The 15,114-nt window shown below is 34.7% G+C and overlaps 1 protein-coding gene across 1 annotated transcript in view; it reads right to left on the reverse strand.

The window, feature by feature from the left end:
- Positions 1-1,581: 1,581 nt before the first annotated feature.
- LOC116166414 (lachesin-like) overlaps positions 1,582-15,114 on the reverse strand; it is a 29,310-nt gene continuing 15,777 nt past the window's right edge. Inside the window, exons 5-7 of the mRNA XM_031481367.1 lie at positions 3,361-3,489; positions 3,171-3,308; positions 1,582-1,616 (exon numbers count right to left, since the gene is read on the reverse strand). Coding sequence (XP_031337227.1) covers positions 1,597-1,616; positions 3,171-3,308; positions 3,361-3,489 — 287 coding nt within the window. The 3' untranslated portion in view covers positions 1,582-1,596. The remainder of the gene's footprint in view (positions 1,617-3,170; positions 3,309-3,360; positions 3,490-15,114) is intronic.

Consider the following 15,114-nt stretch of genomic DNA (forward strand, 5'->3'; position numbering starts at 1 on the left):
CTGAACCTCATTTTATATCGTGTTCCGCGCCCCATTTCAAATAAGAATGACATATCTCCTTCGTAATAAAATAATATTACTGTACAATGAACACGCCCTTCTGCCACGACATACGCCAAGCCTTAAATAAAGTTCCGTTAGGAAAACATTCGCGTTTAAAGTTTCGTTCATACCCACTTCCGATACTCGTTTTCTGGTGCAATTGGAACGGGGGAAGTACCTCGACAAGACCTACGATGTTCCCTTTGTGGGTACTCACTTCCGCCGCTCCGCTAGGAAGTTATTCGCGTTTAAAGTTTTGACCCTTTCAGTGGAACCGCCTCGTTGGTATATCTATTATTTTCCATTTGCGAATTTGCTCCATTATCGAGTTGTGAGAGATCTCACTCTCCGATTGTCCATTTGAACCAGAAGTATTACCGAGAAATGCACCTCGATTTTCTTCTTGTGGGTACCCAGCTGCGACGTTGCGTTACACAGGGCCGGCTCGATGCAAAAGCTACATGTAAGTAAGCACTAAAATTTGCGCCTCTGTCCGCCTCTCTAAAGCCTGAGTAATGGGAACTTTTGGCAAGCATGTTTTTAAAAACACAGGTTGTTAATTAATGTCATGCAAATATTTCAGGGGGTGATAGCACTCGTCAAAATAAGAAAAAAATCGGAAATATGTGCGTGGTGTAAAGGGCGTCATTTTCGTTATACAGGGTGGCAAAGTTTCAATTTTTCTCGAAAAAAATTTCAAATAAAAGAAAAAGAATCGCGAATTTATTTCATCGAATCTTGCAAGTTTTAAATAAAAGTTGCAAGATTCGATGGGATACATTCAATGGACGTAGAAACAATTTTTTTGAGAATGGCGGTTTCAATTTATTGACATCAATTTCCTTATTTTAATTAAGCGCCATATTGGATTTTTTCGTCACTTAATAGACAAAAAATTACAAAACCAGTGATACTAAACACTTGGTATTTCATTTGGGAACCAACCTTGCAGTTTTGCCTTGAAGTTTACAATATATTTCTTATGGCAATAATTCCATGGCTGATTATGATTGAAACCAAATTCATTCGTTTATAGTTCATAATCATCATCGACACGACCATGGAATTATTGCCATAAAAAATACATTGTAAACTTCAAGGCAAAATTTTTTTTCTACACCCATTGAATTTATCCCATCGAATCTTACAACTTTTCTTTAAGAAACTTACATTAATGTCGAGATTGTCATGTTGATTTAATTTGAATTTCCAAGTATACAAACTTACGCGACACTGTAACATGTAATTTTTTTCTTGAATATGTAACTATTTTTTGTATTTGTTTCGTCTTGTTAGAACACGTGTTTTCTATTCAGATTCATATACGCAATATTGCACCTAAGTCTAATAAAACTGTCAAACGTAAAGCTGACTTTGGGTAAGTAAGCCATGCGTATCGGTTACATCGCGCCGCTATTAATTAATATTTGATTCTTAAAGGGGAAATTTTGGTTAGTTTATGTGTGAAAACTATACTTTACAGAGAATCCGATCGACCTCCCAGAGCCAGATTTTTGGTCCTTCCGGCTCTTTCGAGGGCTTTCTCGACCCATTTTAAACCCCTCTTCTCTTCTCTAGAATAAATGAAAACTTTCAGAGTTTTGGAAACAATCTAAAAAGTTCAAAAAACATCAATATGATTGATGGATGCATATAGAAACTCTGAGATTGGTTATAAGACTTTGTTAAGCGTTAGTCTTATAAGTCCAAAGCACTAAGCGTCCACTTATGCAATAAAAAAAGGCAGAGCGTTCCCACAGAATCCCACAGCTTCCTATTAACCTTTTAACCCTTTTCTAAGGCTGAATAACATTCTCTAGAGCCTTGTCAACCACAATAAATACATTTAGAACACCATCCCAAATGATCTAGCTCCGAGTTAAACATTTTTGACAACTTTCACAGTTCTGCAAACCCTTCGTAGTATTTTCTCGGTTCAGATTCCTCTCCTGAGCTTAGAACAGGGACTAAAAATGTTGGAAAGGCGATTGAATGTCAGCAAAAGCGCTATAAAATGTTGGAAGGCGACTAGTTCTAGATTTCTTCAGATAACTTCAGAATGTTTTGGCATGCACCCTCTAAACACCTTGAAAACTGTGACAAATATTTGAAAAGAACAGTTTTAGGGTGCACCCAGTAAGTTTAGAGCAAGACATCAAACTTATAAAAAGGAGAATGGCGACCCTGATGAGTGCTTTCAAAAACGCGCAAGGTTCTGAAGTATTTAATAAGCTCTTTCTACAGAACTTTACATAGATCTGGAACGCCTAAAGCACTGTCTACAGTACGCGATCACCTTCTAGACCCAAGGGTTCTCCTGCAAAGGTTCATAGCATATAACCGTAAGATTTCCAGGAAATTTTTTCGACTCCTATATTAAAAAAAATACCTAGAATTTAAGTTCCACTCGCATTACTTGCTACTATACTATAGTAAATGTATGTGTACCCTGAATTTACACCAATTAGCAATAGTCGCACATCCATTACCTGGCCTTAGAAATTTAATATCAAAAATGAAATACACCATAATGGAATGGCTAGATAACTATAAACAACGTGCGTTTGTGTTCGCAATTTCTAGTAGTTAAATCATTGTTTCGTGGGAACTACCAGAAAAATTCAATTCAGTTTAAAAATCCGGGTCAGAGTTGCAATCCGTACTCCTGTTGCAAAAGCGCAATGGAAAATTCGAGGCGCCGGCGCCGCTCGAAACAGTGTCAGCGACGAAATACACATTTAGACATTATCATTTCCCTTACATAAATTTCAACCAAAGTTATCTTTAAGTTCTAAATAATGTTAGTTGATAAATACCTAATTGATAGCTCGCAAATATATAAAAGAAAAGTGCAAAGCTCCTCTGAGACACCTTTTCTTAAGTGCCTGACAAACAATTTATTTAAGAAAACCTTCGAACCATCTCAACGGAAAATTAAATTTTGCTGAAAAGTGAACCTGTAAATAAAAACGTTCAGGATACTAATTACGATCTGAAAATTAAATTGGTTCGTAGACAGAATGCGCAATTTGATAGGTAATCAGTTTTGAATTTGAAAATGTTTTATTTTAATAAGAGTAAGTTCGTCGTATATATGCCTTGTAAACGTTTAAAAAGGTTCTTTTTACCTTGCGAAATGATCACACCGCTGTCCTTAGTCCAGTAGTTGATGGATTTGGGATAAGCTTCAGAGTGACAATCTAAGCTAATTTGTTGGCCTTCGTAAGCTCCTACAAGTTGGTTTTGTATCCATATCATGGGCGGGACTGAAACGGAGCTATGATAAGGAAAAGTCATTTATGGAAATTACCAACTTACAATGAACAATAAGCATTATTCTCTTGCTAACCGAGGGAGGAACTCCATTGGAAGCTATACACAAATACGGTCCCATGTGAAGTCTGTTAACTTTGGTGATATTGAATATACTCCCTTCTACACTTGGAACTGCAATAAATAGATATTAATGTATAAATTAGAGGCAACGCAAATGGTGTGTGAATTCAGATAACTAACACTTCTGTATCGATATATAATTAAAACTCGATGACATTAATCACTTCGCCCTTCTTAGCTAATTGTCAAAAATGTTCTCTATTGGGAATCCGATAGTGTCAAATTGATACATGACTATATATGTAATTGGTCAAGAACAACATGGAATCACGCAACTGTTAAACACGCAATTTGGAGTGTTAAAATATTATCACGGTATCTCCATCAGTATTTGCCTATAAATTATAATAATATACTACCCCTCGTGTCTTACTTGAAATACGTTCTGCCTACTCTTAAATATTTGCGAAAGTGCAAAACCTCACAGTATTTAAAGAAACTTTTATTTATGAATCATTTATGTGGTTGAATTTTCCGGTATGCTAACTAAGCACTTCATTAGCAAGCGAGGGTGTGTTTGAAAGGCAAGTTGTTAAGTTATGGTGTTTGAGATTATCGAAAATCTTAATGAATGCCTTATACAATAGGTTGTCCGAACGGCAAGGTTTATATTAAGCCGCAAAATGCAGACTATAATATAAATGATACAATGAGTATTAAGGGTAGGTGAGAAACGTTCGACCGGAACTCTTAACTGGCAAGCGCTTAGGAAGTAAATCATCCAACGTTGCGAGTTTAAAATATTCTCTTCTGTGGATTGTTTATTGTATCCCACTTTAATAACGCACCTGTATGGGTGGTATGAGGCCATATTACGTGTGAAATATATTTGGATGATGTTAATCTTAGTTTCGCATTGCATAACCTTTCCATATTATAAACTCGTATCTATACTATGCTCGAGTACCCAACCGCAGTAGAAATGTAATTACAATTAGTGATCGGATGGAATGCTATTTGTTTCACGATATGGAAAAGCTCAATGTATCCATCCAATTGGCTAAGAGCTCTGCGCTTTGATCCTTTGATGTTCAAAATTAACATCATTGGAATATTCGTTAAGAGCATTCAATATGAGACTCATATAATATAATCACAGAGGCCCTTATTTAAATAAAATCTCTTCCATTTAAAAATAATCGCATTGAAGCTAGGCTGAAAATTAAAAATTGCCGTTCGAAGGGCAAAATATTATTACACCTCACAGGGGGGAATATTGCAAATGAGTGGCGGATTAAAATTGTTTTTTCTTGTACTATACCGAAATTGATGTACTACGATTTCAATCATAATTGCTATAGCGACTGTATAAAAAAGCCTCCCGGTGTAGGAATACCCTAAAGCAATAGGAGGTTGTGTAGAATAAATTTTGCTTCTTGGATAAGTAAAAACTGTTGGATTGAGTTAATTTAAAACTGTAATGAAACATGAAAATTTAAATCGACCTAACAATTTCCTGTACAGCAGCGCAGACATAAATACATACATTTTTCTCAAGTAAATTTGAAATAAAACTTTCGTCTCACTGCGATATTCTGCGCGGAAAGTTAGTATAACACAAAAATTCCATCGGGTTTACACCAGCAAAAAGTAAGGAACTTATTTCTAACCTTGCTCGTTATTTTTAACGACAAAAAGATAATGGTAGTCGACTTTTACTCGTCGCAGCAGTAAGAGAGGTGAGTAGTTACTTTAGTAATATACAGTGTGTCCCAGATCGGGTGGGATTGCATGGGTAACTTTCTTATTATTAAAGATAGAGATTTGACATGCCTGCCGTACACCTATTCATAAACATAAAAGGAAGAACTGAAAATAATTTGGGCAGAATCCAGCATGCGCAAGTGTGTCAAATTCTCATTTCCGGCTAAACGGCTGAACCGACTGGATCCAAATTTGGTACCCATATTCTTATACATAAAAGGGCAGAATCGCACATGTACAGGTGTGCAGGTGGTATCTATGCTAGCCACAGCAAATTTTTGGGGCATCGTTTCTGAGATTTGTCCCACAGTTGCCATTTTTTTAATTCAACACCCTGTATATCTTAATAGCATTTGTTTTTCATTCTTTTTTCTGATTGCATTGACAACCTATTTTTTTTCAATTTTAGCCATGAACCAAAAATAAAAACCTTATTTTTTACGGTTTTTAAATGGTAGGTAGGATTTAGGTAGATTTTGTTTTGTTTAATGTATCCATGGTAAGAAAAATCAATCGATAAAAATCGCTAGTGGTAGAAGCATGTCATTTCAAAATTTTGAACAATACCTAATATAATATATAATCATATAAAAAAAGTATAGGTTGTGATACATCAATGTAATCAGAAAAAAGAATGAAACATAACTAACGTTTAGATATACAGAGTGCTGCATTTAAAAAATATGAGTTTTGGGTCAAATCTCAGAAACGATGCTTCACACATTTTTTTACTACGCCACTAGATTCAAGGTAAAAATATCTAAACTTGACCGTTTTTACTTTTTTTTATCTTACATGGTACGATTTATGATAACATCTCAAAAAATCATACTTTTCACCCTGTATCTCAGACACAAACGTAGCTAGATTGATTTTGATTTGTGGTATTAGAAGTTTCACAAAAAGTGGCACATGGTCGCGAAAACCGCAACAGAAAACAGCTCAGATACACTGCAGTCCTGTACCGGATTTAATTCATGGACCGCCGCCGGGGACTAAGTCATACTATGCCGCCAGTAGGTAGGGAAAATAGCTAAATCTTGGGATTTTTTGTAATACTTCATTTAATTTTTGTTGTTTTTCTAAGTTTTGTCGTTTCCAAAATGCATCTCCTTCTTTTCTGCTCATTTTTTAAAAACTTCACGAAAACACTCCACTAATAAATGAGTACAATTTTCTGCGCTAGCGCGTAATGACGTAACGGAAGTCCTGAAGAGCATCTAAAAAAGCGGCATAGCACCTCGGTGTGACCCTACGCATTGAATAAAAACAGTTTTATTCAATGCCCTTCGGGATCATTGGATTTCACCCATTTTCAATAGGCTTGTTATATGTGGCATGCAGGTCGACTGTGCAAAGTTTAAACCGAATCTGACGGACAGACGGACACCATCGACTCCCCTATAAAGCTTACATCGCTTTGCTCTGCCGCTTAATAATTGTTTGTAATAAAAGTTTAACAAGTAAATGTGCCCGACAATATAGTCAATGGAAAATAGAGGTAGATAACGGATGATGAGGTAATAAAGCGCCCGTTTGTCGTTTGTCAGCAAAATGTAGATTTCCCGAAAACATGAAACGTGTTTTTGCTAGGGTTTTTGTGTGACCCAGCGACGACGTACCGCTTTACCGCCGGGGGCTAATAGTCCCATAACCCCCCTAAATCCGGCACTGCTGCAGTCTCAACCAAAATAGGACACACGGTACAACTTACTTTTTTGCAAAGCAATGTATGAATTGCAATAATTTGTGAACATTTGAACATCAATCGAAAGCCCCCAAAAGGAAGAAGAGAGGAATTGACACTATATAGATACAAAACATTCCAAAATAAAACACTAGTCCTACTATAAGAATTAAAGGGGTTTTTACCTTGGGCAACATTCGGGAGACGAGAAATTTCAAAAGCTATAAATACATATTTGATCAGAACTACGGTTTTAAAGAAATTTAGGAAGGTATTGCCCTTAGATTTTTTAATGTTTTAATTTTCAAATTATGTGAGCCAACTTAATTTAGGAAATGGTTTAAATTTAAATGTATCTATGTACAATCTCTGTGACTGAAGAAAATCTTTTTTTACATAGTGATGAAGTTATCGGACTTTTTTTAACGAAAAATCGTATGGAAAGTGGTCCTTTTTTTCACGATTTTTACTATGCGTTTCCATGGAGTTTAGTCCTGTCTATGAACAATAGCATCCATTTTTGAGTGACAGTAAATCGCGAATGTCAATTAAATTATTCAATTGTGGGTTATTATGGATCACTATGGAAAAAAATTTCGTTTACAACACGTGTTGAAAGTGTCTTTTTTCCATGAATTTGCTTGATTAACTCGGGCTTCGCCCTCATTAATCAATCTGCAAATTCATGAAAAAAAGTATCACTTTCAAAACTAGTTGTACAAATAACTATTCTTACATTCCAAATTTTATTTTTTTAATTTCCTTTTAATTTGTTTTCAATTGAGTAGATTTTTTTACCACTGCGACTCGACCGATTCGCAAGTAAAATGATTGTGCAACCTGTCACTTCGGAAATGGCAATATTTCACAAAATTGAGTGAGGTAGTACCCAAAACTTTAATTTCACAAATGGTTGTTGGTATGTACTTCGCACAACTAAACGCAGCCTAAGCAACGGTACAGCGACAACCTGCAATCGATAGGTGATCTAAGACCAAAGTTTTACTGTGCGTAGACAGACAAATGAACGGGCAGACAGACGGAAAATCGGGGATAATATTTTGTTGCATTATAGCGTCTATTCACAGAGATAGGAGATGTGCTGCAATTGTTGTACCTATTAGTAAGCATCTACAGTGCCTACTTACCTAAAGGGTCCATGTTAAAACTCAAAGAAAATGATTTTGCTAAGAACTCCGGTAGATTAAAATTATGTTGGAAAGATAAGAATGAACTCCTCCTTTCATCAAATGGGCGGTAACACGTAACTTAAGTTTGAATTCCGCAAGACGTGGCAGCCTAATCAAATTTTACTAGAATTTTACAGTTGCAGCGTCCCGGGCCGTGTCTGTTTACTGGTATATAATAAACTTTTTTTAATTGCTGTGAATGGATTGTACCATAGGAAGGTTAAAGGTAGGATTGTATCGAATTTGTTTTGCTACTATTTTTTTATTTAAGATCTACGGCCCTTTGAATATTGTCTAAAATAGCAAATCTTCATCGCTCTGTATCGTATGATTTGAAGTTACTATTTAAAATACAATTAGATACAATCCTAGATCTCACTTTTATAAACACCATAAAGCACTGAATTTTAGCAATATTACATTTCCTTTAAGATAAAACAGGCGCGGCGCGAAACACTTTTAAATAGGGTTTTTGCGCTGGTATAGAAGCCTCTTAAAATACAAAAACCGGCGATATAACTGGTATCTTATTTTCAATCTTATGCTATGATAGCTCGTTCAAAAGAGAATTAAAAAATCTATCAAATAATCTAAAAATCCAATATGGCGCCTATTTGACTTTAGAAATCTGGTAAATGTTCCTCAACATCGATTCTAAATGAAGCGTACTACCTCCCGGACTAATCTTCAGGAGGAAGGGATTTGCTGCAATCTCCGTAAGTAAACAAAAAAATTATCGCGAGTTTCCAATTACACCCAATTATGTAGAGAAAGGTAAACTTCCCGTCAAACGGCATCCAGACAATCCCCAATCTGTTAGTGTTAGTACGCTGTCGAATAGACCCTTATGTCATATTCACATAAGAAAAATTAGATTTAACAAATTCTTCATCTAATCATAATTAATGTCGCTTTAGCCTTGGGTCCTTTTTGTAGATCAGACTGTATAGTTTGCCATGTGGGAGTTATTGTAGTATAATTTGTTTTTTCTATTTCGTTATAAAAATATTCAGTTTAACACATTCTAAATTTCGGTTAAAAGACCGAATATAAAAGCAGTAAAGAGGTTCCTTTGTCAATTACTGAATTTTCGATCGAACCTAAACTCAATTTATCGTTTACTTAGCTTTCTTTAATGATGGAAAATTATACTTCCGTTAAACGAAAGACATAACTTAAGGAGCTCCGCAAACAAATAATTGGAAATCAAGTTGCAACTATAGCTTGCATGACCAATTAGGCCCTGTTAATTCTGACGTGATATACCATCCCACTTATTAAGTGAGTATTTGACTGAGCATAATACATAAATATTAATATATTGAAAATTTGCACATTATACGTCAACACTGCGATGTCTACACTGGAAAGTAATTAATTTTGAAATATTTTCTGATCGGCACGGCACACAATTTTTCTAATCTAATTTTGTTTAATTATGTTTTCCTTGAATAAGAAGTAATTTAGTACATGGTTTGTTAAGGATTTAATTCAATTTCTGTCTTCTGTTGTAACTAAAACCTAACAACACTTTGGTATTTCATACTTTTCATATATTATTTGGTTACTTGGTACCTGGAAAAAAGATAAGATCTAAGGGATTAAGAGACGATTACGAGCATACCTTATTAAATAGGTTTAGCGTTGTAGAACATTTTCAGGTTGAACATAAGCATTGCCGACTAAAGTTTCCCGTAAACTTTTTATTCGTTTACATAGTTACGGTGCTTGTTCCTTATTTAATTCCGTATAGTCAACTTGAAACTAATAAGTACCAAATATGCTACAACCTTTGCCGTTCATTAACTCCGTCAAGTTTTCTATACAATACTTGCTGTTTTCTTTCCAAGTTTATTAAATTAAAATCTTGAAAATTGATATTAAATATTATACTTAAATGTTGATTCAATTCCTACAATAATAAAGTTCTCAGCTGTGCTTTCCTAAAAAGTAAACACTATAGTAATCCTTCCACGCAATCTTTCAGTTATTGAATTCGACACTGGGTTTGCCCAAAATACATAGAAAACGCAAAAATATCATAAAGATTAAAGTTTGCTTAATAAACTCCATCTCAAATGGTTGCTTTTATTTACCCTTAAGATATCTTAATTAATTCCATACTCCAAATTTAGATGTCTGCAAGTACATCTAATTAAACTTATCGTCCAACCTTATTGTCTAGGAGATTAGGGAAAAAAACCATAATCATTAAAAAGCCATTCCAACGAATTAATCAAATAGACGGGCACGCGACTAGATTCTCAGGTTATTACAATAGGGCGTGCAGTGGTAACCTACTTCAATTTGTCAAAATTGAAAGTTTACGTGCAACAATCAGGAATCGTCATATCTAAATATCTACGCTATATGATAAGATAATATTGTATCGAAATTAATTGCTTACTAAAACCCAAATGCGTGATAGTTTACTCTCAACATCCTTCAAGTCGTCCCTCTTAGCAGCAATGAACAATAAAACATACTTCTGCTTAGGTCCTTTATATTACATATGCAGCATGAACGATAAGTGAAATGTTATAATTTCGTTGTATTTTAAAAACAATAAATAGTGCGGTATCGCTGGAGGGGATCTGGGGAGTTTACTTCAAATGAACCCAGAATGGGACAATTTTGTTCTCGTTCTCATATTGAGTTTATATGATAAATATGTAAAACTCATAAATAAGGGAACATTCCATTGTAAATTTGTAACCAGTTTTTAACTGGTCCGGTCTTAAGCAAAAGCTTTATGTGCCGGCCCGTGTTGCGCAGTTCAGTTAACTCTGAACTGTGGTGCTAAGGGTTCATGGTTCGAACCCGGGTTCGGGCATGGATATTTGTACATGTGGGTTGGTAGAGTAACCTTGGCTGAAACCCCGCCCACTCAGAAATAAAGGCAAAATAAAATAAAATAAAACAAAACAAAAATATCGGACAGAAATTAATTGGTTTTGGATAAATGCCACGTGCGAGATAAACAACGCCTGAATAGGAACGTTGTTTTTTTGATCCGAAGGCCACTGTCTCAGGTTTATTGGAAAATGAGCGTAAAGTCTGTGACGTTATTTTGTACCAGTAGTCCAACCTGACATGTAATTTTTTAAAAGAAGAAAAACAAAGTGTTCTTGTTAACAAAGTAATGCGTTTTTGCTGCTCAAGAATGAAGCAGTAATTGGTGTAATACAAGAAAGTGTTCATCCATGCAGTCATAAATTTAAGTGTTTTATGTCTTCAAGCTATTATTGGTTTTGACATTTTGAACGTCACTTTCGAGAAGAATCTGTCAGATTCGTGTGAAAGTGAGTGTTTTTCCGTACATTGCATATTTTTATTTAATTATTATTAACAGGACAGTGAGTACTTTTTGAGATACTTAAATTGTTTTTCGATAGACCGTTTAGTAAAGGGGGTATTTTTCTTCAAAATCGTTCAATTTTTCTAACTGGATTCTTTGTATTAGATTTTATTTTTATGATGTGTGTTAGAATAAATTCTTGTAATTCCTTTTTGTCAATTCATTATGTGTCAATTTGAATCACAATACGAAAGCCAGGTAGAATTTTATTTTTCCCTTCAAATTTTTTTAATTTCCTTTTAGGTATCCGAAAGATATGTCCAATTTTATTCAAAACTTGAGTAGTGATTTCATTATAATTTGTTTTACGGCCTTCGGCTCTTTCAAGTTCCATAGCCGTGTCGATGTTGACTATGCGAGACAATAAACAAAGAAATTTGGTTTCAATCACAATCAGCCACGCAGTTATTGGCATAAGAAGTACATTGTAAACTTCGAGGCAAAAATGCAAGGTTCATTTCCAAATAAAATACAAAGTGTTTAGTATCACTGGTTTTGTAATTTTGTTGTCTATCGAGTGACGTAAAAATTCAATATGGCGTCCTTTTAAAATAAGGAAGTTGATGTCAGCCCACATGACAAAATTGTGCAACATTAGCGTTTAATAAACGTTTAATGGTGACTTGTAACGTTAGCGTATAAGTACCATTAACTTACTATTAACGTCACCGCGACTGCTAATGTCCGCCTTCAAGAACGTTTCTCTGTAACCTCTAAATACCTACGTTTAGCAAACGTTACATCATATAACACTTTATAACATCAGCATTTAACGTTAATTGAACGTTTGAAACAAACGCCAATGCGATGTAACTCTCTTACGTTGTATAAACGTGGTACACGTTGTATAAACGTGGTACAAAAATGTTTATTAAACAATACTAAATTACGTTTTTTCACTACTAGCGTCTGATGACATGATTATTAACCTTTTTTCCACTTGTAAAGTAGGCTTTCTCGGCATTTGTTCAAAGTGGTTAATAATTTTTTATTATTAACTAGTAGTCAATAATGAGAACTGTCACGCTGTCACTTTTAGAAAACACAACCCGAAATTTCGCTCAATGAACGTTTAGACAAGTTCTCTAAAACGAATAATTGCCACCATTCGCAATTTCCAGAGAAATTACATACCTAAAATTATCACATTTTGAAAAAAATCGAACGAAATTACTCTTTGAAAAATCTCAATGACAGAACAAAATACGGCCTGTTTGACTTGTACTTCCACGTACTTGATTGACATGTTAAATTAAGAAACAAACAATTCTGTCCAACCGTTAACTCTCTATCAATATAATATGTTAATTTAGAGGATTTCAAGTGCTAGTAGTGAAAAAAATAGTATATATACCACGGTAGAGAAGTCGATTATTGCCTTCGCACCTTACACCCCTCGGCGCAAGCGCCTCGAGATGTAATCTTGGTGCTCAGGCAATAATAGTGGACTTCTCTACCTTGATATATAATGTACTATTATATCATCCTTATACATTGACGGTTGGTATTATTAAAGTCATATTTACTATGTTGTAAGCTAACAGTGTTGTTATGTTAAGGAATGTCTTAACAACACCGTTAGCTGACAACAAAGTTAAGTCTGGCTTTATAATACCGGCCGTCAGTGTACAAGGATGACATAAACGTAATTTAGTATTGTCACAGATTGTGTACTTTAATAAACATTTTTGCACTTTGATACTAAAGTGCACAATGTACAATTCAAAATAATTCAAATAATTTTTTACCAGAAATTTAATGTATAAAAAATTATTTCATTCACATCAATCACTTCACAAAATTGTTAAAAATGTCCCACCATTATAAAGAATGCACAGTTACACACATATTTTCATATCATCGAAAACTCATTCTAACATTACTGGTGTAATGTTCATTGGTTCCTCTTCGATTGCATTTTGAAGTTCCTCAGTTATTTGCAGACGATTTCGAAAAATATTGTATTTCAAAATCAGAAAAAAAAATCTAACGGGCTTAGATCTGGAGAACGTGGTGACCACAATCCTCTGTTAATTAATCGAACATCGTAAAACTGTTGTTCGGCATCATGGAGTATTTGTAAATGGAAAATACCTTATAGAAAAACGTTGGATATCAGGAAATTCTTGACAGAATTGCTGGCGACAGGACTGAATGGAATACGTCCATGTTCCATCCTGTAGACTTGCACTTCGATAATGTTCCGAACGCGTCATGTTTTGGTGACAAAGACATTGTGGAAGATTCTAAAAAAGTAAGGTTATACATCCATAAAATAATTTACGTCTTTTACTTACTTTTACATACTGCTAACGCCTAGGAGGAACCCTGGTAGAACTGTTTGATTTAAAATAAAAAGATGAGGGTACAAGGTGGAAAATATAAAGAGAAATTCAACACGTAAAAATCGCCATAAATGGATAGCTTATTCAGCTTATTTGTTGAAGTCGTTGTCGTTCATCCTTCATAAAAAAAAACCACAATCGCCAATGTCTAACCCAAAAAACTCCACAATTTTTAAGCACTTAATTCAAACTATCCTCCACTTATTCTGAATCACATCACTCAATTCACAGAAAACCAACATTCAACAAACATGTTAAACTGCAAATGAAGATAAACCGAGTGAAGAGTCACCGACCAGCTATTTTTTCGTTGCGCAATGCCCAAAGGCACATTTTTAATATTACAAGAACATTACTGTAACTATGCAACTTAACAGTACCAAAATGTCGTTGTTGTAATGTTAAGCTTTTAAAAGTTGAACTAACGTAGTTATGTATGGTTCGGTCAACATACGCTAATAACATCACATTACTTAACATTATTATGACATCGCAACAAGGTTTTGCATAAAAACGTTGTCAAAGTAATATTGGTATAACGTTAGCCTTCTGAATGTTATTTTAGCGTAATAATGTCCCGTTCCAGCGACGCAAGTCCGAAAGGTTACAATTTTTAACATTACAAAAACGTCGTAACCACGGTTTAGAAAGAAAAGCCATTCAAGTATCGTTGGTATAACGTTGATGTTTTGTTTAATTGAGCTGTTTCAAAATGCAACATTCGTTTAACGTACCAAACGTTTTTTTAACATTGCTTGTCAAGTGGGAGTATCTCAAAACCGCCATTTTGAAAAAAAATGTCTACATCTATTGAATTTATACCATCGAATTTTGCAACTTTTATTTGAAACCTTTTTCGATAGCTCTCTCTTTGTTACTGAAATATTTGAACTTTGTAAAAATGGCGATTTTCAGTTGTTTCCAAATATGTACGAAACGATTTATTTTTTTCAAAATATCGCATCGGAATACTCATCAACATCAAAAACTACACAACTTTACCCCATTTAACCTAATCTGTAGGTATAATAATAACAAAGATAGCGCGTCATGCAGAAGCTGTGGCGAGGAAGAAGAAACACCACATCACGACATATTTTGCCAATGTGAAGCACACACAAAAGGCATGGGAACACTTACTTAGAAATGAAAAAAATAATCAAGGGAAAGTACCGAGGGTTTGCCCTATCAAAATTCTGGACTTTGTTAAAGATGCAGGTATTCTTGAAGGGTAGACAGTACCGGGGAGGAACAAAAGGTCGCAGTGCAGGAACCGACTGGGACCACCCCTAGTGCAATAGTAATAATAATTTAAAGAATAACGCGTGCGTGACTTAGTTTACACAACAATTATAAAAAGAATAGCAGCGAAACAAAATTTCAATGTAAAGG

The sequence above is a fragment of the Photinus pyralis genome, unplaced genomic scaffold (assembly GCF_008802855.1).
Source record: "Photinus pyralis isolate 1611_PpyrPB1 unplaced genomic scaffold, Ppyr1.3 Ppyr1.4_LG3b, whole genome shotgun sequence".
NCBI lineage: Eukaryota > Metazoa > Arthropoda > Insecta > Coleoptera > Lampyridae > Photinus > Photinus pyralis.